Source organism: Nyctereutes procyonoides, unplaced genomic scaffold, assembly GCF_905146905.1.
Source record: "Nyctereutes procyonoides isolate TBG_1078 unplaced genomic scaffold, NYPRO_anot_genome, whole genome shotgun sequence".
Lineage (NCBI taxonomy): Eukaryota > Metazoa > Chordata > Mammalia > Carnivora > Canidae > Nyctereutes > Nyctereutes procyonoides.
The window spans coordinates 1,365,553-1,391,353 of NW_026575041.1; the positions used below are offsets into that span (position 1 = coordinate 1,365,553).

Sequence of the window (25,801 nt, forward strand, 5' to 3'; positions counted from 1 at the left end):
CTCTTGGGATTACTGTGACAAACCTGTGAGGCATGGTGGGATTAGACTTGAATGACTCTTAGAGGATAGTGAGCAAATAGTTCCAGGACTGTGGTTAAGATTACATCCTTATTTCTGCAACTGATCATGGCTTGGAGGTAGGAATGCATGGGGTGGCACTGGTGACTTTCCCCCTCTCCTACACATTCCATATTCCCCTTGCTTTATGTCATCTCCTAAGATCATTAGTGTTCTTTGCCCAGTGGGTGACCCAAATCTTTGTTCTTTAAGAACCGGAGTGATCCTAGTAATCGAATAACTTATATTAATTAAGACCACAATACAGAAAATTGTTTAAATATATATAAAAAACCCAGAAATAAATGTGAGGAAATCACCTGAAGGTTTTTTCAAATTCACCTATTCTTTTTTTGTACTGTTCTTTGTTGCATTATGGTTTCTAGTCTTCCTTTTATTTCTCCAAATATTTTATATATACTTTTAAATTCAGATTTTTAAAAAAGATTTTATTTATTCGAGAGAGAGAGAGAGAGAGAGAGAGAGAGAGAGAGAAAGAGAGAGGCAGAGACACAGGCAGAGGGAGAAGCAGGCTCCATGCAGGAAGCCTGACGTGGGACTCGATCCCGGGTCTCCAGGATCAGGCCCTGGGCTGAAGGTGGCGCTAAACTGCTGAGCCACCCAGGGATCCCCTCATTAGTCAGATCTTATTTTATGTCCTTCAATAGGATTTTCTTTTCTTGTTAAGTTTATTCTTAAATATTTTATAATTTTGAATGTTTTATAATGTAGTTTACCTTTGAATAGATAACACATTAATATGGTTCGAAACTTAACTTAAAAGTATAAAAATGAATATAGTGAACTTTCCATTTCTACTGCTATCTCCTCTACCCACTTCTTCTTTCAGAGGTATTTTTGTATATATGAGCAAATATATATACTCATTTGTTGCAACTGTGAATGAAATACTTGTTATTGTTTTCTAGTTGACTACTGCTAGAACAGAAAAAAGCTATTGATTTTTATACATTTATCTTCTAGTCACACATGTACCAAATTTCCTTATTAATGCTACTAGGTTTTAGTATAGCCTATTGGACTTCTTAAATATACAGTCATACTTCACCAAAACAAGATAACTTATATTTTCCAATATTTATATCAATTATTTCGTTTTCTTGCTTAATTGCTTTCAGCTGGATTTTCTTTCTTTTCTTTCTTTTTCTTTCTTCTTTCTTTCTTTCTTTCTTTCTTTCTTTCTTTCTTTCTTTCTTTCTTTCTTTCTTTCTTTAAGATTTTATTTATTTATTAATGAGAGACACACAGAGAGAGGCAGAGACACAAACAGGGGGAGACGCAGGCTCCATGCAGGAAGCCCGATGTGGGACTCAACCCGAAGGCAGATGCTCATCCACTGAGCCACCCAGGCGTCCCTCAGCTGGATTTTCAAAGCAATGTTGAATCCTGTCTTATTTCAGACTTTAACAAAATAACTTTAGTATTTACTATTAGAAATGTTTGCTAATGTTTTTTGATGAATAATCTTTTCCTTTTATATAGAGCTTTGCTGTATTTTAAATTAAAAAAATTTTTTTAAGTAATGTCCTTGCTTAATGTGGGGCTCAGACTCATGACTCGGAGATCAAAAGTTGCATAGTCTACCCACTGACCCAGCCAGGCACCCCTAGAGCTTTATTCGTATCAAATCACAATTAAAACTGAAAAATTTAATCCACTTTTTCAGCATATCCTGATAAAATGTTTTATTTCCTTTAATTTAGAAAACTTTAAAGTACTTTTTTAGGCTTAGACAAAAGCTGCAAAAACAATACAAAGAATTCCTCCATATCCTTACTCAGATTTCCCAAATGTTAATACTTTCACCACTGTGTGTGTGTATATGTATGTATATGTGTATGGGCCTGTGCATCTGTGTACATATATAAAGTTTCCTGATACACTAGCAAATTTCTTTACCTTTGACTTCTAAATACTTCAATGTATATTTTATAAAAACAGGACATTCTCTAATCATATATTATCAAAATAAGAAAATTAACATTAATATTAATCTTATGGACATTTAAATAATTTTAAAACTTTTTTTTTTAAAGTAAGCTCTACACCCAAAGTGGGGCTTGGAACCTGAGATTAAGAGTTGCGTGCTTGGGGATCCCTGGGTGGCGCAGCGGTTTGGCGCCTGCCTTTGGCCCAGGGCGTGATCCTGGAGACCCGGGATCGAGTCCCACGTCGGGCTCCTGGTGCATGAGCCTGCTTCTCCCTCTGCTTGTGTCTCTGCCTCTCTCTCTCTATCAGTGTGACTGTCATAAAAAAAAAAAAAAAAAAAAAGTTGCGTGCTTGGAAAAAAAAAAAAAAAAGAGTTGCACGCTTGGGACACCTCGGTCTCCCTCTGCCTGGGTCTCTGCCTAAGCTTCTTCCTCTGCCTGTGTCTCTGCTTCTCTCTGTGTCTCTCATGAATAAATAAATAAAATCTTAAAAAAAAAAAAAGAGTTGCATGTTCTACCGACTGAGCCAGCCAGGTACCCCTCTTCAAGTTCTTGATGTAGTGAATTTTATTAGTAAATTTCCTGATATCGAGGCTTGTTATTACTGAAATAAATGTAATGTGAGGATAGTGTACAATTCAACTTTATTTTATTTGGAACTTTTTATCTATGGTCATAGGTGAGATTAGGCTAGGACATTCTTTCTGCCACTATTAGGTTTGAGTATTAATCTTATGCTGGCCTTTAAAATTTAACTGAGCATCTTTCCATCTTATCCCGTGGTCTGAAGCAGCTGATATAATAATTAAAAAATTATTTGTTGGGCTGAATGTGACAGCTACAAATAGTGTTCAGCTTGTGACCATTCAGTGAACTGTATATTTGTGATTTGTGCATTTTTTCCCATGTATATTTCAATTTAAAAAGTTTAAATAAAAGAACATGATTTTTTAAAAGGATAAATGTTTAATCACCTTTCCAATTTCTTCTTTGGTAATTAATTGGTCTATTCAAAGTATGTTTTGAGTGTCTGCTGGAAAATTATCTGCTGTTTCTTAATTTATTAAAATAATTATTTAAAACTTTCCATACCTACATGGTTTCTCATTCCTAATCTTGCATTTTTTTTTCTTTCTTTTAATCAGGCTGAGGTTTTATCTATTTTATTGGTGTTTCTACAGAGTGATTTTTCTACTTATCCTTTCTCCTTTTTAACTTCAGATTTTATCTTTAGTGGTCCATTTTCTATTTTCTTATGGTTTAAATGCTTTTTTTAATCCCATATATATATATATATATTTTTTTTTTTTGAGAGGGAGGGGGTGCAGGGGCAGAGGGAAAGAGAATTGTCAGCATGCTAGGCATGGAGCCTGACACGGGGCTTGATCTCACAACCCTGAGATCATGATCTGAGCTGAAATCAAGAGTCAGATGCTTAACCAACTGAACCACTCAGGTACCCCTTCCCTAAATTTCTAAAACAATCACTATACATCTTTGAATTTTTCTTTTTGAATAATAAAGGTGTTACATTTTTATTTTCAAGCCCAGTCTTATGCATTCCAGGATACTCAATACAGGATCTGGGTCTTACTTTGCCCCATTTGCTCAGGGTCTAATCCTGACAGGTCCTACTGGCTGGCCATAAGAACATGACAAATATATGTGTGCTCAGTGAAAAAATGATACTGTTCTGACCCACTGTGGAGATTTGTGCTTGCTGCAGGGCGCACCCATCCATCCAAATACCTGGAGCATCTGTCATATGCTGGCAGTCAGGTCCTGTGAATAGGACAGTGAGCTGGACAACTGAGTATCTGCTCTCTGGGTGCTTACATTCTAGTGACAAGGACAGATATAGAACAAACAATGCAGGTGAGCTGAGTACTGCCTAGAATGCTATGGAAGCACAACAAGGGGCCAACATCAATTAGGAGGTATAGCTAAGAATCTGTAGAAGTGATAATGTAGAAGTTCCTCAAAATCTGAGGGCCTACCCTATCTTCTTTTTTCCATTTCCCAAAGGTGGCCATTGGGTTTTCTAATACAGTTATCTGGTCTTGAGTTATATGCCTGCTGCTCCTAGCCACAGCTAACTGAACCAAAGACTGACAACCAGGCATAAGAACTTTATCTAATAGGAATGTTCCATATAGGATGGTCACTAACTGACTGCATTAGAGTTTTTAAGGGAAGTCTGAACACCAAACAGAATGAAAGGAGAAGAAACAGAGATAGCAGAAGAAGAGAAAAAGAATAGTAGAGTGTAATAACAGCAGTCACAAATCCTATGGTATTGGATTGGAACTATAGGTTTCAATGTAAACTCATGATTTTTAATAATATACATATAGATACAATGATAAATCCAACAGTGTGTGTTAACAGGAATACACCTATTTCCTAGATCTGTGTGCTGAAAGAGCCTAGAAGTAATGACACTTTAGTAGCAATTAATACACCTAGTGCCCATTCTCGAGTGCAAGGAACCAGGAACTACCTGGGAAATTAGCTGATGCCAGGGCTGGAACAGGAAAAATATAAATGAGCTTGGAACATTGTGTGGTGCTAGAGAGTAAGGAAGGGCTAAAAAAATGATGAGGGCAGTGCTGAAACAATACAGAAGTCAACCTGAAGAGTTCCCAATGGCCAGATCTGGGCCAGTATGAGCAACAGATAAACTAGTATTAGATTAGAGCCCACAGGATAAAAAAGAAAATCCATCAGTTTATACTGATATAAATAAATTAAAGAATAAATATATGGGAGAAAAAGAGATAGTTCTTTCTAAAACAGAATACCAATTAATAAATACAGATGAAATAAGTAAATACAAAGTCATCATTAGGCCAACACAGCATTAATACTCATAAGCAAAAACCATCGGTAGATGCTAAAATTGGTAGCAAAAGTTTAAGGATAAATAAGACATTTGCATAGCTTAAAAGTATCTTCCCACCAGATTCCTATTAATTTCAGAGGAAATTAGTAATTTTATAGTGGAGAAACCTGACACACACCACCTCAGTCATGTGATCAAAGTTAACATCACCCCTTGCTAGAAGGCACTAAAAGGGCACATCATCACTTCTGGAGGAAGTTTTGCCAAAACTGCAGACTCAATCTAATCACGTGAAAACAGGAGACGAACTCAAACTGAGGAACAATCTACAAAATAACGGTCTGGACACTTCAAAAGTGTTAAGGTCATGAAGGGCAAAGAGAGATGGTGGAACTGTCACAGGCTGAAGGAGACAAAGGAAACATTCAACGAAATGTAACATGGAAAAAAAAAAAAAAAAGAAATGTAACATGGAATCCTGGATTGGACCCTGGACCAGAAAAAGGACATCAGTGGGAAAAATGGCAAAATCTGAATATCTACAGATTAGTTAGTACTGTGTCAATGTTAATTTCCTGCTTTTAATAATTATACTATAACTTTGTAAGATGTTAATACTAAGACACAAGAGGTGAAGGATATGTGGGAACTACTATTTTTGCAACTTTCTGTAAGTCTAAAATTATTTCCAAACAAGTAGTAGTAGTAGTAGTAGTAGTAGCAGCAGCAGCAGTAAAAAGAACGGCAGTCACTGAGGTAGGAAGCAGCAGATAGCTCTTTGAGGGACTGGACGGTGATTGCTGGAGCATTTGCTGGAGCCCATTTCCTGACTTCTGACTGCCTCATACCTACCACTTTGTTGGGGCATTCTTCCATCACCCAAGGGACTTTAATTCCTGCCTCTATTTTCTGCTCCTAAAAGAGATTAGCTGACACCAAGGAGGGAGCCAAAAAGGCCCTGCAGGTGATGGGCTACTGATGATGGTACCCAAGGATGCACTAGGCTTTGTTGTGTCCTGCTAAGCTGGGGTTGAAACATGGCTGGTTTGTGGTATGCCCTTGGGGGATGGTGTGCAGACCCTCTGCTTAGTGACTAACATGCAGACTGCATGGCCACCTGGAACAACCTGACTTCATTATCACTCTCCCTATAGCTAGCTCCCCAATGTTTGTGTTAGTCTCCTGAAGGAGGCCCTATAGAAGTGAGCTTGCTTGGTCATTTGGTACTATTGTCCAGTCCCAGAGCAGAGTAGGGTAGTGACCCACTCAACCTTCCTTCTAGAGGTGCCTTACACTGGCTTAGTTCCAAAGCTGGAGAAGCATGGTCTGGCCTGATACCAGAATGTGTGGTGAGGGGGAATGGCCACCATATGGCAGTAGAGAGGGGAAGGGTTTAATGGGTCCCTTCTTGGAATTTTTGGGTATGGGCAAGAGGAAGCTACAGCCTACACTGTACAACCTCTGTGCCTGGGCCTCTGTACTCTTTCTCCACAAACTATGCAGACATTCTGGGGACCCATTCCATAAAGGCCAGCAAAGGATGGCAGGTCATAGCCTGGTTCCTGTCTTCTCCCAGGCAGATCTGTTCTTAGCTGTCAAACTTCTGAGCTTCCTGGGACCATGATAAAGTCCCAGAGACTACAAGGCCATAGGGATCATGCTGAAGGATAGGACATGGGACCTCCTTCTCCTCCCTGCCTTGAAGGGGGTGAGGAGGCAGCTCCTCTCTTGGAGGCCTGTTAGCAAGTTCTGGACCCAAAACAAAGGGTTTAGGGAGGGCCACATCCCTATTTTTGACTTTGAGGCTGAGGTCATCCAGGGGCTATGAGGAGGTGAAAAGGCCTCAGGCTGGGTGGAGAGGAGGAAAAGGGCATGAGGGGAAGATAGGTCAGTTGCCATGCCACAGCCGAGGGGCCTTTATTGGATGTTGAGGGCACGTATAGGCAGGTAGGTAGAAGCTAGAGGTTGTGGCACACCTTCTCAGGGTGTAGTGGTGCCCGGATGTCCAGTTTGTGGGTCTTGCTGTCCTTGTCGATGATTTCTAGCCGCAGCTTGGGGGGACGCTTCTCAGCCTGGGGTGAGGGCAGTTCAGGGCTCTTGAGCAGTTGTTTGTCTGAGTCCTCCACAGTGATGCGCAGGGTACAGCCCCCAGGTAGCAGATCTTGTTCATAGGCGGCTGCCAGCTGGTTCACCACACGGCGCTCTACCTGTAGGTGACAGGTGAAATGGTCATCCTTACTGTGACCTGGGGCTGAAGCCCAGGCTCTGTCACTTACTGCTAGGGCAAGTCAGAAGCCTCTGAGCTTTAGTTCCCCCCTCTGCAAAGTGGGGCTAACAACACACAGCTTGCAGGACTATGCTAAATACTCAATGATGTCAGTTTCTGAGGTTCCTAACTCAGTTCCTCACTTCTGGCAGGGGTTCATACTTGGTTATTCTCCAGAGTGGGGTTTTACTTTCATCTGGTTTTGGTTCTGAGGGGCATCTGCTCTGAGTATGGACTATTCCAGGCTGGGAGCCTAGGATGGGGCTGGGGCACTAGGGAGGGAGGTGTGGAGGTGCCTTACTTCTCTCTGGCTCCTGTGCTCACCTCATGCTTGATGGAGCGGGCGCCATAGTGCACATTGTAGCCGTCGACCAACACATCTGCCACCTCACGGTCCCAGAGCAGCGTGATGTTGTGTCTTTGCTTGGCCTGAGACAGGTCAGATAGGAGCATACCTGCATGTGGCCCAGTGTTTCCACCTCTCACCACTCTGGCCTGAGGCCTGGGACTGTGAGTGATTGTGTGCCACCAGGGCCACCCGCCCGCACCACTGTGCTCCATGCTTCTAGGCAGCTGATACTCCCAACCCAGTGTTCCCTGATTTCCAGTGGGCTGATGACCCAACCCTGCCCAGGGGAAGTTCCTGCTCTTACTCTCTTGGCCCAGAAGTTCAGCTCCTTGTTAACAAGTTGGATGAGCTCCGAGTGGCAGAAGGGGAGGAAGTAGACAATCTCGTTGATTCTTCCCAGAAACTCATCCCTCCGGAAGTGAGCCTGCAGGGCCAGGTTAGGGGTGGGTGAGCTCTGTGACCCAGAAGGGGTAAAGGGAATTACTAGACCCCAGTGAGGAAGACTAAGGATGGCTAAGGGATCTTCCCACTGGACACTCCAGTAGGAAGGACAAAGACCTCTTACTTTCAGGATGGGGCGTATCACATTCTCCTTGAAGTTCTTTGAGATGGTAATCTTGTCATTAATCTGGACATCCCCTGTGGAAAAAGAATCATAAACTGCCTACTCCCACACCTAAGGAGCTCTGGGAATTGTGCCTGCCTCCAGCCCCCATTCATAAAAAGACCTTTTGTCCTGCCCCTGATGGTCTGTGTGATCCTGGTCAGGACCTCAGGCTCTCTAAGCCTCAGCCTAGTCTCCACTTGAATGGCGAGAGCATGGGACTGGACACTTCCTGAAGCACTTCCAGTTCTATGTGCTACAAATACAAAGCCTGAGGGTTCCTTAGGGTAGGAGTTGTGTGAAGGAGGGAAGGAGGGGAACAACAGTCAGGACCAAGACCTGAGTTCTGACTTGGAAGAGGGGTTGGAAGGTTCATTTCTAAATAAAAAGGTGATAGATGTGGCCTCCTGCCTGATATCATCCTTGCCCCTAGGAGATGTGCTGACGGTCTGGGCACTTGCCCAGATGCCCAGACAGCTCAGGCCATGTGCCATACCAAGGTTTTCGGCAATACGGTTATGGCTCATCTCCAAAGCTTCCTGCCTCAGCTGTAGTGCATGCTGTGCAATCTCGTCGCTGGCCACATTGGAGGTCATGATGAAGATGGCGTCCTTGCAGTCAATGGTCTTCCCTTTTCCATCTGTCAGCCGGCCCTGGGAAAGAACAGTGACTGCACAGTCAGAGAGTGTTGAGCCTGGGTACCTCTTCCAGGAGGTCTCCCCAGAACCCCTGGCTCAGAACTGCCGGCTGCTCACTCCTCCTGGTTCTCATTGCCCTGGGCTATAACCATTCTATCTGCTGAGAGTGCCTCCAGTCAAGACTACATCTCTGTCAACAGTCAGGGTCCCCAGTTCATCTCTGGCACCCCAAAAGTCAGCTGATTAAACAGGCATCCATCCAACACATTCTCTTGGAGGCCAGTCTGGGCCAGGCTCTGTGTTGGGGCACCAGGGCCTCACTGAGCCTTCAACAGGCTCGTTTAAAAAAAAAAAAAAAAGACACTCAAGAAACCAGCAATGACAAATCAGTGTATTAAGTGTTAAGGGGAAGGCCCGGAGTAGAGGAGAGTATTTTATAGGGCCACTGTGAAGACTAATATGGTCATGTTGGTTAAAAATCCTTAGTTAGCTAAGCTGTGCAAATGTTCTGAACTGTTATTAGGAGGTATGTTGCAGGTATGCCATCTCTGCAACTTTAAAGCCATCCTTTTGCCTGACAGAGAGGGACAGAAAATAAGGCTCCTCCTTTAACCGATGTGGGAAGATTCCTTGGAATCTTGAGCTCTTTCTAGAAGTGACACAGACGAAAGAAAGGATCTATAGTGGAGACAGATGCATCAAAGAAAAAGAAAAGGAACAACAGCAGAGAGAAGAGACAGAAGAATGAGAAGTATAGCTATCTGGGGCCACGCAGTTCCAGGCAAGAAGCTGCATCTACTCAGCAAACAAGTCCATCATTGTATAACAGTACTTTACAGTCCTTTATGATGAAAGCAATGGTCAGGGTCTTGCTGAGCAGAACTGATGGTAGTAACAACAGTGGACACCAACATGGCACTTCTACTTCTATCACCGGAGCCCTGCTGAGTGTTCTCTGTGCACCACTGCACCCCTCCCACAAAGCACAGGGAGCATGGTTCTGGGGACAGGTCACTGACCCCAACCTGTCTGCTCCTGCCTGCCTCAACCTCAGCTGGTAACTAGTCCACCTCAAGCATTTCCCTTTCCCTGGTAGTATGGACCTGACTCAGGCTCAGTGCTTGCTTCTAAAGCCAATGGCAGATCAGCCCTGGCCCTCATATGCAAAAGGGGAAGGAATGTGCATTAACTTAGTACCTACTCTACGCGGGGCATGGTACCTGGTGCTTTTTAGCCTTGCTTTATACTGGCCCTTGGCACAGGCCTCTTAGATTTAATTATTTAATTTAAGGGAGAGACAAATATCCTCAAGCAGACTCCCCACTGAGCACAGAACCCAACATGGAGCTCAACATGGGGCTTGATCCCCAGCCTGAGATCATGATCTGAGCCAAAATCAAGAGTCAGATACTTAACCAACTAAGCCACCCAGGTGCCCCTCAGGCCTCTTAGAAAGTGTTAACTCCAAGGGGATCAATTCAGAAGGGGCCCTGTGGTCTAGGTTCTGATTACTTTCCACAATCCTACGCTGGGGTGAGAAGAAAGGAAGGCAAGGGTGCAAGTGGATGTTCTTGAGCTTTCGCCATTGGCTTTCCTGATTATGAGTTACGTGTGTGTGTGTGTGTGTGTATGTGACACGTCCAAATGTGTGCATATGACACTCCTCGCAGAGTTCATCCCTGAGGACTGAGTACACATCCTGCTATAGTGGCCAGAACAATAACTAGGCAATTTCATTCCAGGATCAAAGCCCTGCTTTTAACTGAGCCTGAGAATGGGTCTCAGGTAGGTGAGGGGAGCAGATACAGTATATGACTAACCCAAAGGATGACTTCCACAGTGCTCATGTCTCCTCCTCTTCAGAGTCCTTGGCAGTAGAGATGTATCTCAAAGAAGGAGCTGCCACTGTTCCACATCCCAGCAGTAACTGGGAGGGTGTGAATGTTACCCAACCCAGAGTTATGGGTGCTGCTTTCCCACTGCTTCCATACTTAAAGGGAGGCGCAGAGGTAGGCTCCCCAGGGGCTAGTGTCCTCCTGGGACTTCTGCCCTGCACAGCAGGCTCTGAAGTCATTAGTTCCACTTGGTGAGAGCATGAGGGCTCCTGCTTCTCTGGGACCAGGCTTGGGAGAACAGGGCTGGGTGGGAATGGGGGGCTTCCTTCATGTCCTCAGACTGGATCTGGTGCCCTGACAACTCCTGGCATTGCAACTTATCCTAGTGCAGCATGTACCACAGAACGCTGGAGGGCTTTTTGCTGCTGGTCTCCCCCACTCATTCATGAACACTGAGGCAGAGACTATGTTGTGTCCTCTCGCCCCACAATGAACCACATTCCCTCTCTGCCTTTCCTGATATATTGGTCACAAGCCTCTGTGTTAGTTCTCTCTTCTTCTCTGCATACTATATACCCCCTACTTGAGAGATCTCAGCCTTCCCTATCTGTGCTGATGCATTCCTGAATCTCTGCCTCTAGTCCAGATCAGTCCTATGCTATAGACTGCTCCAACTGATGGCTGGCCTCTTGGACACCTCTACCTAGTCTGTCCCTTAGGTATCTCATTTTCAGCCATTTTAAAACCTCAGTTCCTCATCTTCCTTGCCAGTTTGCTGCTTGTCCTCCTTGTCCGCCTCAGCTGATGGTGACAGCGGCCATCTAGTCACCCAGGCCAAAAATCCTATAGCTGGCTACCCCCAACTCCTCCATCTCCCCTCATGTTCAATGACTGAGCCCTGCAAGGTCGGCCTTTGGGGAGTTCTGGCCAGCCTGTAGCCCTGCTTTAGAGCAGCCATCTAGCCTGGATACTTCAACAGCCTCCTTCTGCTCCCCCTCTTCTTTCCAGTCCATTCTCTCACTGCTGCCTACAGTATCTTTATAAAGTGAGCATCTGGTCATGTTTCTTTCTTGCTCGAAATCTTTATTATTTTATTATTATTTAAATGAGAACTTTTTTTTTAAAAGATTTTATTTATTTACTCACGAGAGACAGAGAGAGGCAGAGATACTGGCAGACACAAGCAGGCTCCCTGTGGGAAGCCTCATGCAGGACTCGATCTCAGGACCCCGGGATCACGCTCTGAGCCGAAGGTAGATGCCCAACCAGTGAGCCACCCAGGCGTCCCCTTGTTCAAAATCTTTAAAGACTCCTACAATCTAACAAGTAAACCCACACTCCTTTGCCTGGAGTCATAACTGGTCCCTGCTCACCTTACCCACTCACCTCTACTGTTCTGCTCTTACTTCCCTTTTGCAGTCGAGCGGTACTGAGCAGCTAGAGCTCCCTGGACAGACCAGGATGTCTTGTGCCCCTATGCTTCTGCACAGTGGATGTCTGCTGCCAGCCCTTCTCCACTCTGCCCTCCTCCAATAAGGAGGTTCATCTAGAACCTCCTTATTTATCCTTGGAAGGTATGCTGAATTACTGTTGAATTAAGTTACTCAACAGAGCATTTCCCTTGACTTTGTGGGCTCTGGGAATGGTTGGAGTAGGTAATACAAGGTCTTGGTCCATAAGAAGCCTATAAGCATAAATCTGGCTAAGTAATCTTGGATGGTAGCTTTGGTCAATGGAACGAAGGGCATAAACTTCAGAAATGGCAGTAGGCTGGTGGGGGCTAGAGGAAGGAATTATGACTCCCAAAAGGTAAGCCAGTGGAAGGACAGCAGCAGGGGAAGCGGGGGTGGGTGTGGGGTGGGGAGGGCTTACATACAGAGGTGGTAACAAGTTTAAGGTGGTACTTGTGTTTCTCAGTCAAAGCTGCCTTCACTCTTTCTGGGCCAAGGAGGCCATGAGAAGCTCCTTTGCAGAGATGTCAGAAGCCGCAGTGCCCATACTCTTTGAGCTAAGCCCTCCATTCCTGTGAAGGCTTCCCTGCAGACCTATCTCTCTCTTCTGGCTATAGCTGCGTGGTAGTTATTACTGAAGCTGCAGGCTCTGAATTGGACTGCCTGGGCTCCAAGCCTGGACTCTCTTCCCAGCTGCATGCCCATAGGCCACTCACTTCTCTCATTTTACTTCAGTTTCCACCTCTTACACAGAGGCAATAATAATAACCATCCTCACAGGCTGGGAGGATTCGATGAATTTATACAAGTGAATGTTTTAGAACAGTGCTTGGCACATAAAGTCAAAAATATCAACTATTATCATGTCTCCTTTCCACCCATCTACTAGGCAGGGAGCTCCCAGAGAGCAGGACTGGGTCTGGTCTATAGCTGTATACTTGAATCCCAACAAGAGATTGGAACAAGATGGAAAGTCTCAGAGCACTGGTATCGGTAACTGAATCTATGACCTTTGAAGGCCCCACCTTCATTCCTCAGTGGCTAGTCTGGGAACAGGGAACAGCTAGGGGGCTAGAAAGACAGCAATAAAACTGGGGCAGGGACAAGGATGCTGGGCCAGGTGGGGAAGGGGATGGGTAGTTGTGGGGATATTGGATCTGAGTCTTCCTGGCTTGGTACCTGGTGTGCTACTTGGTCCAGGAGGAGTCCCTTCTTACTAAACTTCATTGAGCACACTCGCAACGTGGGAAGCAAAAACCCTTCCTATTGTCACAGGGCTGGATGGGGCTAAGTGGAAAGGTAGGCTGGACTCCATCTGGACATGTGTTGGCTAGAATAGCTCCTGTGTGGGAGCAGAAGAGAAGCCTTGTATCCAGTTCTGCAGGACCCCTGAGGAAGTCAACCCCTCCTATGATCCTAAGTCTCTGTCCTCTGCTTGAAGTAAAGAGTGTACAGAGAGGGAGAACTGGGGCTCTGGAATCAAATCTATGGCCCAAACAGGGTTCCTCTGCACAGTAGCTCCATGTCATGGGCAAGACATTTACAACCTCTCTGAACCTCAGTTTCTTCTGTAAAAAATGAAGACAGTTTCTATTCTGCCTATCTACTGTGATGGTTAGCAATGACAACTTTAGAACAAGCCTAGTACCCAGAATGTGCTGATAAAGAAGGGACTTCTTCTCATTTAGAGCTCACCCCATCAGAAGGAGGCTGTCTAGTTTGTGACAAGCCTAGAGCTCCTTGGAAGAGAAGGGCTCCATGAGCCAGAAAGGTTCTTGAAGCTTATCTTGGATCCAGTCTCCTTGCTTGTCAAGGCGCTGATGCACAGAGATGGAGCAGTGGGAACTAAAAGTTCAGGTCTGTCCTGGCACTTCTGCTCCATGTCTCTCTAGAAGGTAGCCCGGGCAACCACGAAATTTCAATTCTTGGGTAGTGCTGGTCTGCCCTCGAGGGCCCACCCTGGGCCCTGGTCCAGAAAGGGGACAAAACCACATCTGCTAAGTGACTAAACATACACATGTGGAAATAGCAAGCAGAGGAGGGATCAGACAAGGCCTCTGGGCCCTTGATTCTTATTGTTCACAGCGTCCCAATACCTCCAGGTATCCCCTACTCCATCCCAGCCCAAAGTGACTTTCACCTCATCAAACAGCTGCAGCATGATGGTGAGCACATCTGGATGGGCCTTGTCCACTTCATCAAAGAGCACCACAGCGTTGGGGCACTGCTTCAGCTTCTTGGTCAGCTGGCCACCCTCTTCATGGCCAATATAGCCTGGTGGAGACCCAATAAACTTGGCCACCTGGAAGAAGGAAGGGAACATATTGGGAAGGCCTTTCTATACTTTTTAGCTTTTCATATGGGCATGCACAGGAAAATGGCTTCATTCATTAAGACTGCCTGTATCCACAAGGATAGTCGGACTTTCTTTTGGGGTGATAGGAATGCTGCCATGGGAGAGCCTAGAGATCTTCTCTCTGTTTATTTCTTAGAGCAAGTCCTATGTAAAATAGACCAGTGATCCTCTTGCACACGTATGCCCCCAAAGGACAAATCCCAAGGCTGCTGGAATTATCTCAGGTCCAAATGACAAGGAACAAAAAAATATCCAGGCAGAGTCATGTTGATTGACAGGCCCTCCAAATCACACTTCACCAGGGACCCTCACTTACCTCATGCCGCTCCTGGAACTCAGACATGTCCAGCCTGATGAAGCCCTGTGTGGAAACAAGAAGGAGTCTATTTGGGAGACAGGAAGGTAGAGGGAAGGGTTAAGGAAGAGGGCATCTCAAATATCCCATAGGCTTTCAGACCACTCCAACACAAAATCCTCTATCCCATTCTCGTGTATTTTTTGGCTTCTTGCTTCCTTTTCTGTCTATTCATCTCCAACGTGACTCCCTCATTCCCTACCTTAATAAACCCAAGTCATGTCCCTGCTCTTCTAAGTCTGGCTCAGCAGGTCTCTTTTTTTCAGGCTTCTACTAGTCTGACCTAGAAGTGATCTTTTGGGAACTGCCCTTTGGAGTGAGGTTCAACCATGATTAGCCCCAGGGGAAGGGTATGCGTGCGTACATGTAGTATGGCGTTTGCCTACTCTTTTTCATGATGAATTTAGGGATTTATATTCACAGGTTCCCTGTCCCTCCACCCAGACCAGGGTTCCCCCAGGCTCCTCTCCCACTAGCACATGCTTCCACCTCAGAAAGTACACTCAATGAATACCCTTCTTCTGAGAGCTGAGGATGACAGGCTGCCAAGACCCTAGAGGGAGGTAGCTATCTATGTCTGAAATCCAGGCTATGTTCTAGATGGCTGCTGGTCAGAAACGTAGTTTTTCTGTGTTCTGTCACTCTATCCCTGAGGTACAGGGCAGCAAAAGAGCTCTGGCAGGGGCCTGGCTTCCAGTCCCAGTTTGGTCACAGTCTGTGTGGCACCAAGCAAGATGCCTCCCCTTTTGGAGCTGCAGTTTCTTCCTATGTAACACAGGCCCTTGTTTCCTCTCCTGGCCTCACGAGGAGCCTGAGGACAGCACCTAATCCAAGAGGTAGATAAAGGCTTGGAGAAGTATTAAGGCCATGTGGAGGTGATTACTGCTATGAGAGAACATGGGAACATCAGCCAGCAAGCGTTTTCAGAGGGCCCTAGGCAGCTCAGCCAAGACAAACAAAAGCTTGAGGAAGAACAAGAGGATGGACATGAGGAAGCTAGGAGTTCTTCCCAGAGGGAGCAATGCACTAGAAGCCACAAGATGGGTACCTAATGAAAATAGCTGACAGGCCCTGGATGCTTATTAAGTGCCTGGCAATGTTCTAAACAAGCTATACAGAGCTCAGAACATGTATAAGTCTGTGAGTTAAGTATTATTATCATTCCTACCTTCCAGGTAAGAAAACTGAATCACAGATTAAAGTAACTTGCCCAAGGTCACTCAGGTTTGAGAATTTAGCTCCAGGTCTGTCCTCTTAGCCACTAAAACTCTACTGCCTTATACTTCCTGCTCTGTCAATCAGTTCTTGGCAGTCTTCATCTGTAAGTTCTGCACTTTGTGTACAGATGTCAACTGTCCCAGGATACCAGAAGTATAGACTAATGCTCACTTATGTCAAGTGATGTGGGTTCTCATCCTAGATCTTTGTTGATCTGTTGAGTAACTCAACAAAATTTCACAGCTTTTCTTGGCTGGAACACTTTTGGTTTCACATAATCTTAGCTTAGAGTTATCTAGAAAAGAGGCAACAATTATAATAATATACAACATGTACTGATTACTTACTATGTGCTAACGGTATGTAGCAGTTTACATTATCTCATTTAATCTTCATAATAATCAAATGAGATAGGCACCATAATTGAACCCATTTTACAGTTGAGAAAACTGATGTGAACAGATATCCCAGCTAACTCCAGAGTAGTTTAGAGCTGGAGTTTGAACCCAGGTATGTGGACTCAGACCCTTGCTTCTGATCCCTTCGTCATAGTACCATTATAACTGCCATCTTCAGGGCTCTACCACCCTACCTCAGGATAAGATCACAGAACACCATTAAGGTACTTTTTCAAGGATTATTAACCTTAATAATGGAAGTTAACAAAACCGCTCAATCTGGGAGAAAGAGTAGAGGCTAATGAGAGAAAAAAATAAGCCAAAGATCTGATAAAGAAATTATACAAATGTGCTAATGAGACCTTGTGAGGTAACCAGGTCCAGAGGTCTATCAGTGGCTTTTTACAAATAAGGAAACTAAGGATCACAGAGCCAGAACTTAAAATTCAAGCCACCGACTTCCTGGCCAGTGTACATTTCATTTAGCCAGCCATACTCTACTGTTCCTGTGACATAACACTTCCTATACATTATTTCTTGGGTCCTGCTGGCATCAAGTACAGTGCAGGACTCTCAGGTTTTTGAAGGCAGGTCTCACACTTGCCTGTTACAAGGCCAGAAAATGTCTATGCTAAACACAGACTCTGCCCACAGGGCTTGTACAAGCAGGGGTTATATAGAGGTACCACCTAGGGTTTAAAAATTAAACACACAGATGGTTGTACTGGGATTCTCATGCCTCTCATCTCCCTATTTGACATGGGAACCCATTGACAAGTTTACAATCTAGCCTTCTACTGCAGCTAGGGATAATAGTATTGAGAGGACAGTTGAGACTGGATTCTGATTTCATCTCTTCTCCTCACAAGTGACCCTGGATGGGCCCCTACGTGTTATAGGGTCTCAGTCTTCTCATCTGAAAAGTGGATCTAATTTAGCATCTGTGTAATCTTTCTCATGGGATTGAACAAGACAGTCAATGAGGTGGTACCATGGAAAGTACACGGTGATAAATAAACATGAGATCAGGGCTCAGGCACTTACTTAAGGGTGCTAGAGCCTGAGGTCACTGTGACTCATAGTGTCTCACTGCATGCTCACAACATTAGACACAGGACTGAACAGCTTCACTTTGAGGCAAGAGAGCTGGAACCTGGAGGGGTCAAGTAACCCGCCTAAGGCCAGTAGGAAGTAGAACTAGAGCCTGTGCTGAGGAATGGCTGGCTCCAGGGTCTTGCCCACCCAGCCCCCTGCTCCTGAAGGGTGATGGTGTATTGCAGGTGATTGCATTACCATCATCATGCTTTCAGGGGCCCCTGCATTGGTGTTAGTCTGCCCCTCGTTCAGATGCGCTCACTAAAAATGATGTGCATCATCAGTCTCTAAGCAAGCCCCGTCTCCTTTCTACACCAGCAAGTCAGCCAATGCTTTCTTTCTTCCACTGTGTATGAAGACATATTAAGACAGCTTGGATAAGGAGATTATAATTTGTAATTAAATATTAACCTTTCTGACAGTATTAAAATTAAACCACTCAGAATTCTTCATCCCTAATCAGGTGGTTCCTGCCCGTAACTGTATCTTCCCTAATAGTCTTGCTAGTTTATGGCTCTTTCCAGAGTGCTAATTGTTTCAATCGCTGCCAACCTGATGAATTGTCTTAAAAATGCTATTTCAGTTGCAGCATATTAGCATGCCATGTGCTGCTTCTTGCCTACTGCCTGTCAAGTGGGTCTGCTCTGGGTTTTGGTTGAGGCAGAGCATAGCTATTGGCAGAGCCAGGGAAGCTTAGGAGCTTTTAGCCAGTTATTAGGGAGAAGGGTGCCAGGGATGTGGCCCAGGAGGATACAACCTGAGTGACCTACCTTGTTTCTACGGCTGTCAGGCCCTCAAGGAGGAGGCAAAGGGACAGTGAGGCCAGAAGCAGGATGGAAGGTGGCTAGGACTCAGCTGCTGGGGCAGTTTTGGCTACCAGAGGCTTGAGTAATTCCTCACTGTCTCAGCGAGGGAGGCTTTCCATAGAAATTAGGCAAGAGCATCTGGGGTCAGAAGCAACCTCAGATGTTGGGCAGGAGTACCTCAGCCTCCACAGGGGAAGGCTGGTGGAAAGAACGTTTGGCTTTAGCAGAAATGTTTCTGCAATCTTCAAGGTTGGCTCTGACACTTCTCTCTGTATGACAACATTTCTAGTTAGCATAGAAAGTCAAACTAAGTAGGCCTTGAAAGCCTAAGTCTGAATAAATATGGGTTAGGGACAGGCTTCTCGTCTCTCTTGTGGTTTAGTCCAAAGGCTCCGAGTCATGGGGAAAAGGGGACTGTGACCACCCCACAGCTTAGGGCATAAGATATCAGACATAAAAGCTCATATACAATGGAGAGAAGCAATACGGCATCTTTTCATTCCATTTGTTTTCTCCTACAGGCCCCAAGACTCTTTAGCATGGCCTTGATGTACTAAATAGTACTAGTATGTTTCTAAAGCTGTTTCCCTTTCTAGCCTGAGTTCCTCAAAGTACATGCCTGAAAATGCATGGATGAATCTCATGGGGTTCTTCCAAATGCCCCAGAAGTCAGGCAGGGCAAGGATTATTTTTCCTGTTTCATAGATAAATAAAAGGAGGTGCAGGAGGTTGGATAATTTGCCCAAATTCCTGGAACAACTGGTGGCCGGTCTGGGGCCAGACTGAGGCCTGCTTTCTGGGCCAGGGTCCATCTTTTTGATTTACTATTATCCGATTCAGGAGCCTAGAATTTTGGGGTCTAGCAGTAGTGGTGAGGTCTCCATGGCCTGCACACCAGGCCTAGATCCCAACCCTTACCTTTTTGGCATCTTTGTGCATATATTTGGCTGTCTGCTTTGCCAGCTCTGTCTTTCCTAATAAGAAGGAAGGGAGAGGTATTGGGTTAGGACCAAATGACTGTCTTCTGGAATGAAAGAATACTAGAAATGCATGGACATTTGAAATAACGTATTTTATAGATGGGAACACTGAGGCTCAGGGAGGGTCGGTGACTCTCCCAGTCACTGGGAAGGAGAATCAAAGGTGGAGCTGGAACCAGAATCCAAGTCTGGATTGCATCTTGATTTTTCTGTGGATGGAGATTGAGACTTTTTCTCTATAGCAGCATTTTAAAAGCGGGAGTGGACTCTTATAATCCAGAGCCAATTTGTCCTTTGAAGCCCAGTGCAAACTTGCCTCTCACAGGAGCACCCTGACTTCTTGGTTACTGCACTGCATTTCTTTAGACACCTGTGGTCTTGCCAACCAAACAAAGGCTGAGGGAATAAAGAACACCTTTTCTTGGCCTCATAGCCTTTCTTTGTAACATAAAGAAAGAATGACAATACCAATGTGGTGGCTTTGAAGGGCCATTTGGTATGATGGCCAAACTGTTGGAAGTCACTGTCTAACATAGGAAATCAAGTTCTACAGTATCATGGTGAGATGACAGTAACCTACATCTGGGGGAGTGCTAGGCCCATGAAGATGCTAACAGGGGAAAATGAAACAACAAATGCATGAAACTTCCCATCAGGGCAATGGTGGGAGGTGGTGGTGCAAGTTAGGGGGTGAGGGTGGAGAGTGAGGGGATGAGAATGCCTCAGATAGTCCAGCCCAACAGGCTAGAAAAACACCCAACCCATTTGACTGAAACCAATTTTGCTAAGCATCCCCACTGTGTTGGCCATTAAGGGCTTACTTTAGCTTCCTAGAAGGTTATGTCCCAAGCTGTACTAAATAAAGTTGGTGTGCTGGGAAGCAGAGGTGATTCAATTGTTCCCAAAGGGTAGCCTCTGGGGATGCAGAGTGGCCAGATCAGGGCTATCAGACCCCAAAGGGGCCTGGTCACCCAGGTGAATTAGGCCCTGAATCACAGCTTCCAAAGGGAGGGGGATAATTCTAGCTATTTCTAATGTGACAGACAATCCTCTTGCTGGCTCTTTAATTTGGAGGCAGTTGTTTTCAGAGCTTTCAGAGTTGTACAGAAGTAGGTTGTGTGACCCTGACCCATAGCAGCTGAGGCTCCCCCCAGCTCTCCTTCCCCACTTGCCAATATGCTCCCAGTTACCTATTCCAGATGATCCCAAAAAGAGGAAGACCAGAGGGTGTTCTTCGTCGTACCAGCCATTCTCCTTCCTCCGGATCGCTAGGGCCAAACACACAAGATGGGGTGGGGGTGGGGGGGGGACAGGGAGGGAGGCAGATAAATCAATGACACAAAAGGCAGGATAATTATCACTAAGTATACAATATGTTTTACTGCTCTGCGCCCACTCAAAGTCCTCACTACCATTAGTGCTGCCTAATCTGATTAGCTGGCAAGGCCCCTAGAGACACCTAATCAGGTTAGCATGGATTTGGAAAGCTGCCCAGAGCAGATTTCGGATAAAGTTTTCCAGGATGAGCACTCAGCGTTGCCAGGGAAACTGAAAGGCGGGTGGATGGTGAATGGAGGTGAAGGGGGTAGGGGGGTGGTGAAGGAGAATTCGAGAGGAACTTTAGCTCTCAGATGGCTGGTTATCCATCTACTCACCACTGGTGGGAGACTAAGCCTGCTTCCTATGCAAATGGAAGATAAAGAAGCCCATGGCAGGCCCTGAGGGATCTGGGGTGTGAGCTCTGGACTCTTTCCCATTTGGGGAAACCAAGATCTAGTTCACTGTCTGGAAGTGTAGCCAAATGTACTTTTTGGAATCCAGTCAATGGTAGTGTGGAGCTCAGGGCACAGATGGATGAACCACTTGGTGATCACTGCCACTAACCATGGCCTCTAGTGGAGGAAGAGTGGTGGGGGAGTAGGATAGATACGTACTAGGTTCCCTGAGAGTTCAGCACTGCTAGCATGAGACCTGACCTCTCCTTTTCAGGAGGAAGTATATAATCAAGGGCTGTAACCATTCAAGGTGAGGAAATTATTATTATTGTTATTATTGTTGTTGTTGTTGTTGTCATTTTTAAGGATTTTATTTATTTATTCATGAGAGACACACAGAGAGAGGCAGAGACATAGGCAGAGGGAGAAGCAGGCTACCTGCAGGGAACCTGATGTGGGACTCAATCCCAGGACCCTGGGATCACAACCTGAGCCAAAGGTAGACGCTCAACCACTGAGCCACCCTGGCACCCTTCAAGGTGAGGAAATTAAATGCCTAACTACAGAGTGGGAGAATCAGGCTCAGAAGCATCACTCAAGTAGAAGAGCAGGGGGCGAAATGAGGCAGAACTATTATATGAAGAATCATTTATTGAACATGCTATCTGCTGGGCACAACTGGATAAACTGTCAACATTTTTGATTACTCAAGACCCACACAAACAACCTGAGAGGAAAAGTATTATCTTGAATTCTATTACATTGAACAGGAAACTGAGGCAAAAGATAAAGAGACTTGCCTAAGTCTCTATGTCATACAGCTAGCAGATCACTAGTTGACTGGTAGAGATGATAGAGTCTCTTCTCTCTCTAAACATTCCTTTTTTTTGCTCACATATGGCTGCTTTAAAAAGTGAAGTATTAATTTGTGTTGCATCAATGAGAACATGGCAATCAGAAGCAGGAAGGGGACAGAGTACTGTGCAATGTCAGGATTGGTCTACAGCTAGAACTGCATGTATGGTCTGGTTCTCAGAGTGTTGGGGGAGATTAACAAAGGGATATATGTCAGAAGACAAGACCAGGAAAACAAGTCAACTGAGAAATAACTGATGGTCTTAGAGAAGTGTCTGCCAGTTCTGGGGTACAAAGATCCTAAATGCTATACTGTATGGTACAATCTGTATGGCTGGGTTTCAGAGAAGTAGCTCTGGAGGTCAGGGGAGGCTTTCTGGAAGAAGTGGGATTGATGAAGGATCATGGAGGCCAGGAAGATCTGGAGGGGCAAGGGTAGCCAGCATGACACAGGTGGAGAGACAGGAAATGAATAGGAGTAGTTGTGGGTGGGGTCAGATTAGGTTTCAAATACCTGCTTTAGGACTTCAGGTCCGTGCTGCGGCCTTTCTCACCTCAATCTTGAATGCTGTTACCTAAAGATCCTAGTTTTGGCCTCAGTGGGAACAGATGGAAGTGTAACCTCTTGGGAGACACCTCCTGAGAATCCTGAGAGGGGCCTGAGAAAACACTCAAATCCAGCTTCTTCTTTGGGAAAGGTCCCAGATCATCTCTAAACTAGCTGAACCAGCCCTGTGGAAGGCTTGGCTCTCAGAGGAACCCCCTAGCCTCCCAGGTACCTGAAAGCTGGGGATGATGATGGATAGTCCAAGCCTGGCTGAGACGGACTGAGAGAAACAGTGCCCTGAGAGAAACAAGAACCTGTGGATGGGGTTTTGGGGGAGGCAGAGATATCAATGGCAAAGGCTAGACTTCTGCGGACACTAGGTGTGGATGTGTGTTGGGGCAAGGGTGAGAGAAGGGTCATCTGAAAGGAGTCACATTCTTCCAAAAGGTGAGTGAACTGAAAATGTAGGTTGGAAAGAAGCTGAGCATAAAGTGGACTTAGGCTTCACAGGGTATTTAGGGGAGGCAGAAGTACCCAAGCATCACTCAGACAGGTGGCCTGGGGGAAGTCGGGTTCCTCAGGTTTCAGATACCTGAGGTTCTGATCCTGATTTCTCTTTCAGGAAAGTTTCCCAGGTATTGAGAGCTACACATTGCTGGGCTATGCAGTTCAAAAACACCATGGAGAAGGTGGAATTGGATTATTCCCGGGGCCATCTTTCCCCCTTCTTTTCTAATAATGCACCTGGGAAAGAGCTCTTTATAATGCCAGGCAGACTCCACCGCACAGCTGTCCCCGGCCAATTCTGCCAGACCCGGGGCATGAGTCTGGGGTGGGTTTGGTCTGGCCCCTGTGAAACAGGCGAAATGCCAACTATTAAACAATTACAACTCTGGATATTTCTAATAATATCTGAAGAGAAAAACGACCAAGCAGATGGGGTCCGACAGAATGAGAAATGGAAGCAGCTAGGCCAGAGTGAGGGAGGTGGGCCCTGGGCTGTGTGGCTGGCAGGGTGGCTGATGGCCATGGCTGGGGGCCTTGAGGGTTTCTGCCAGGCTCCAGCACAGACCCCGTGGGCCACTGGACACGGGACCAGAGGTGCTAATGTTCTCATTGTGGATCATCAAATGCAGCAACTTACCCTGTTCGCACCTTTCAGTCTATCAAAAACCTCGTAACTTCACTTGAGCCTCATTATGAATCTACAAAGCAGGCAGGGCAGGGAATCTGGGTCCCCTTTTTAAAAAAAGTTTACTTTTTAGTAATCTCTACACCCAATGTGGGGCTCAAACTCACAACCCTATCAAGAGTCATATGCTCTTCCAACCGAGCAAGACAGGCGCCCCTTGATTCCCCTTCTTATAGATGAGGAGATAGGTAAGTTAGGTAACCTGCTCAAAGTTACACAGGTAAATAAATGAAGGCCCTGGGCTTTACCCCCAGAGTCCGGGCTAACTCTTAAGCTTGAACTTGTGCTTCAGGAGTTTAAAGAAAGGAGTTGGCTCTTGCTGGCCACAGCATCTCCCATACCCTAGCCTCACCCAGAAACCAGTCTTTTGGTAGCATTTTAATCTGGCTCATTCAACTTTGATACACAGCCTCAGGAGCCCCTGTCCTCTGTCTCCTGACCACTGCTCTCTAGGCTTGAGATGGTATCAGGGTGCCCTGAGCAGGCATCTCAGCACCTTCCCTGGCTGGTCCCATCTCTGCAAGCTCCAACAGGCTTGGCTGCCGCTCCACAGGCTTGGCTAGCACCAGTGCCTCCTTGCTGTGTTCTTCCCTTAGCAGAATGGCTTCTTCTGGCTATGCCCACCACTACAAGGCCATCTTAAAACTCACATGCAGCAACCTTTTTGATTAACTCCACCACTCCACCTCTATGCCATTAACTCCTTATATCCTATATTCTACAGAATATTCTATATTTTCTGGTACACTTCCATCTACACGGTGGTAGGGTAGACAGCGTAGGAGTTATGGCATCTAGTTTGGAGTCCTGGCTCTGCCACTTTCTAGATAACTGGCTTTGTTTTTTTTTTTTTTTAATTTTTTAAAATTTTTATTTATTTATGATAGTCACACACAGAGAGAGAGAGAGGCAGAGACACAGGCAGAGGGAGAAGCAGGCTCCATGCACCGGGAGCCCGACGTGGGACTCGATCCCGGGTCTCCAGGATCGCGCTCTGGGCCAAAGGCAGGTGCCAAACCGCTGCGCCACCCAGGGATCCCAGATAACTGGCTTTGAATAAAACACTTATTCCTGTAAAACCTTGGTTTCTTCAGCTATAAAATGGGAATGGTCAGACACATGCTAAGCCAGCCCACACGTAGATGAAAGGAGTCCAGCGTTATAAAGGCACTTTGTATTGAGTGGAATAATCAGAAAAGTATAAATCACAATAGTCACAGTAGTAGTGGCAGCGGTAGTGGTGTGCTACAGATACCTCTTGCATCCTTGTGCTAGTCCTGGGCAGTAGGTATTATCTCTATTTTACAGAAGAGGAGACTGGGGCTCAATGAGGGGCAGTGCAAGAGGTTTCATCCACTTGTGCCCTTGTGTCCTGGAGGAGGGTGTGCTCTATGGTATGTCATCTGTGGGAGCAGATGCTAGCAGCTCCATTTCCTGAGGGGACCTTGGGACTAGCCCAGAGGTAGTATAATGCTTGCTGACTCAATGAATTAATTGTTGGTCTTTCTGGAATCCAAGGAGGAAAACACAGATACTTCAATTTCCATCTTACAGAGAAGAATGAGGCCTGGACCTAAGTCTCTTTATGCTCCCAGTGATCACTACTACTCTTGGGTGAAGAAGGTTTCCTCTTTCCTCTTCATCCCTCTCCAGGAACCTTCTCCATCTGTGCAGCACACAAGCTCTGGGCCAAGTGCTGGGCACCTCTAAAGATGCCTAAAGTGAGGTCTGTGCTGTTTAGGTGTGCACTGCTCTGCAAACTGGCTTCCAAATGGGATGGGAGCACTGGGAGGAGTGTGGGAAGAGCCATCACGCCCAACTGACATCTGCACCAGGAAGCTGAAGGGGCATGGCCAGGCAGTACGAATGTGATGGGAGATTCCAGAGAGACCCATCATTTGCAAAACCAAAGGGAGAGGAGATAGCTGCTTCCTCCTCCCACCCTAGGCCTTTGCCTTCTTCCAGCTCTAGGTTCTGGGGCCATCTGGGTGGGCTGACTCCTCCTTCCTGGATTATTTTTAGCCTAATCTGAAACAGCCCTTCAGAGGAACTCTTGTGGTTGAGTCACCTGAACATCTCTTAGCAATCTCCTGTCTACTGCTTGTAGGTTTGAGGGGCACAGCGAGTGCTCAAGAAGTGCTTGCTAGTGGAGTGGGTATTGACTGGAGCCTCAGGGTGGGAGGATGAGTTGAGAACAGTTCTCAGTCTCTAAGAATCGGTGTTTATGAAGGCAAAGCATTGCTACTGAGTGGTTAATATATAAAAAATGCAAAGAATAGTTTTCGCTGAACAC

The 25,801-nt window shown here is 45.7% G+C and overlaps 1 protein-coding gene across 2 annotated transcripts in view; it reads right to left on the reverse strand.

Moving 5' to 3' along the window:
* Positions 1-4,316: 4,316 nt before the first annotated feature.
* Positions 4,317-25,801, reverse strand: part of CLPB (ClpB family mitochondrial disaggregase) — a 146,432-nt gene continuing 124,947 nt past the window's right edge. The window contains exons 8-16 of one of the 2 annotated variants that reach the window (XM_055320580.1): positions 20,390-20,467; positions 19,138-19,193; positions 14,664-14,708; positions 14,132-14,293; positions 8,564-8,720; positions 8,029-8,102; positions 7,768-7,887; positions 7,439-7,543; positions 4,317-7,055 (exon numbers count right to left, since the gene is read on the reverse strand). In XM_055320580.1, coding sequence (XP_055176555.1) covers positions 6,807-7,055; positions 7,439-7,543; positions 7,768-7,887; positions 8,029-8,102; positions 8,564-8,720; positions 14,132-14,293; positions 14,664-14,708; positions 19,138-19,193; positions 20,390-20,467 — 1,046 coding nt within the window. In that variant the 3' untranslated portion in view covers positions 4,317-6,806. Of the gene's footprint in view, positions 7,056-7,438; positions 7,570-7,767; positions 7,888-8,028; positions 8,103-8,563; positions 8,721-14,131; positions 14,294-14,663; positions 14,709-19,137; positions 19,194-20,389; positions 20,468-25,801 lie in introns of both variants that reach the window. The other variant, XM_055320581.1, reaches the window with a different exon arrangement.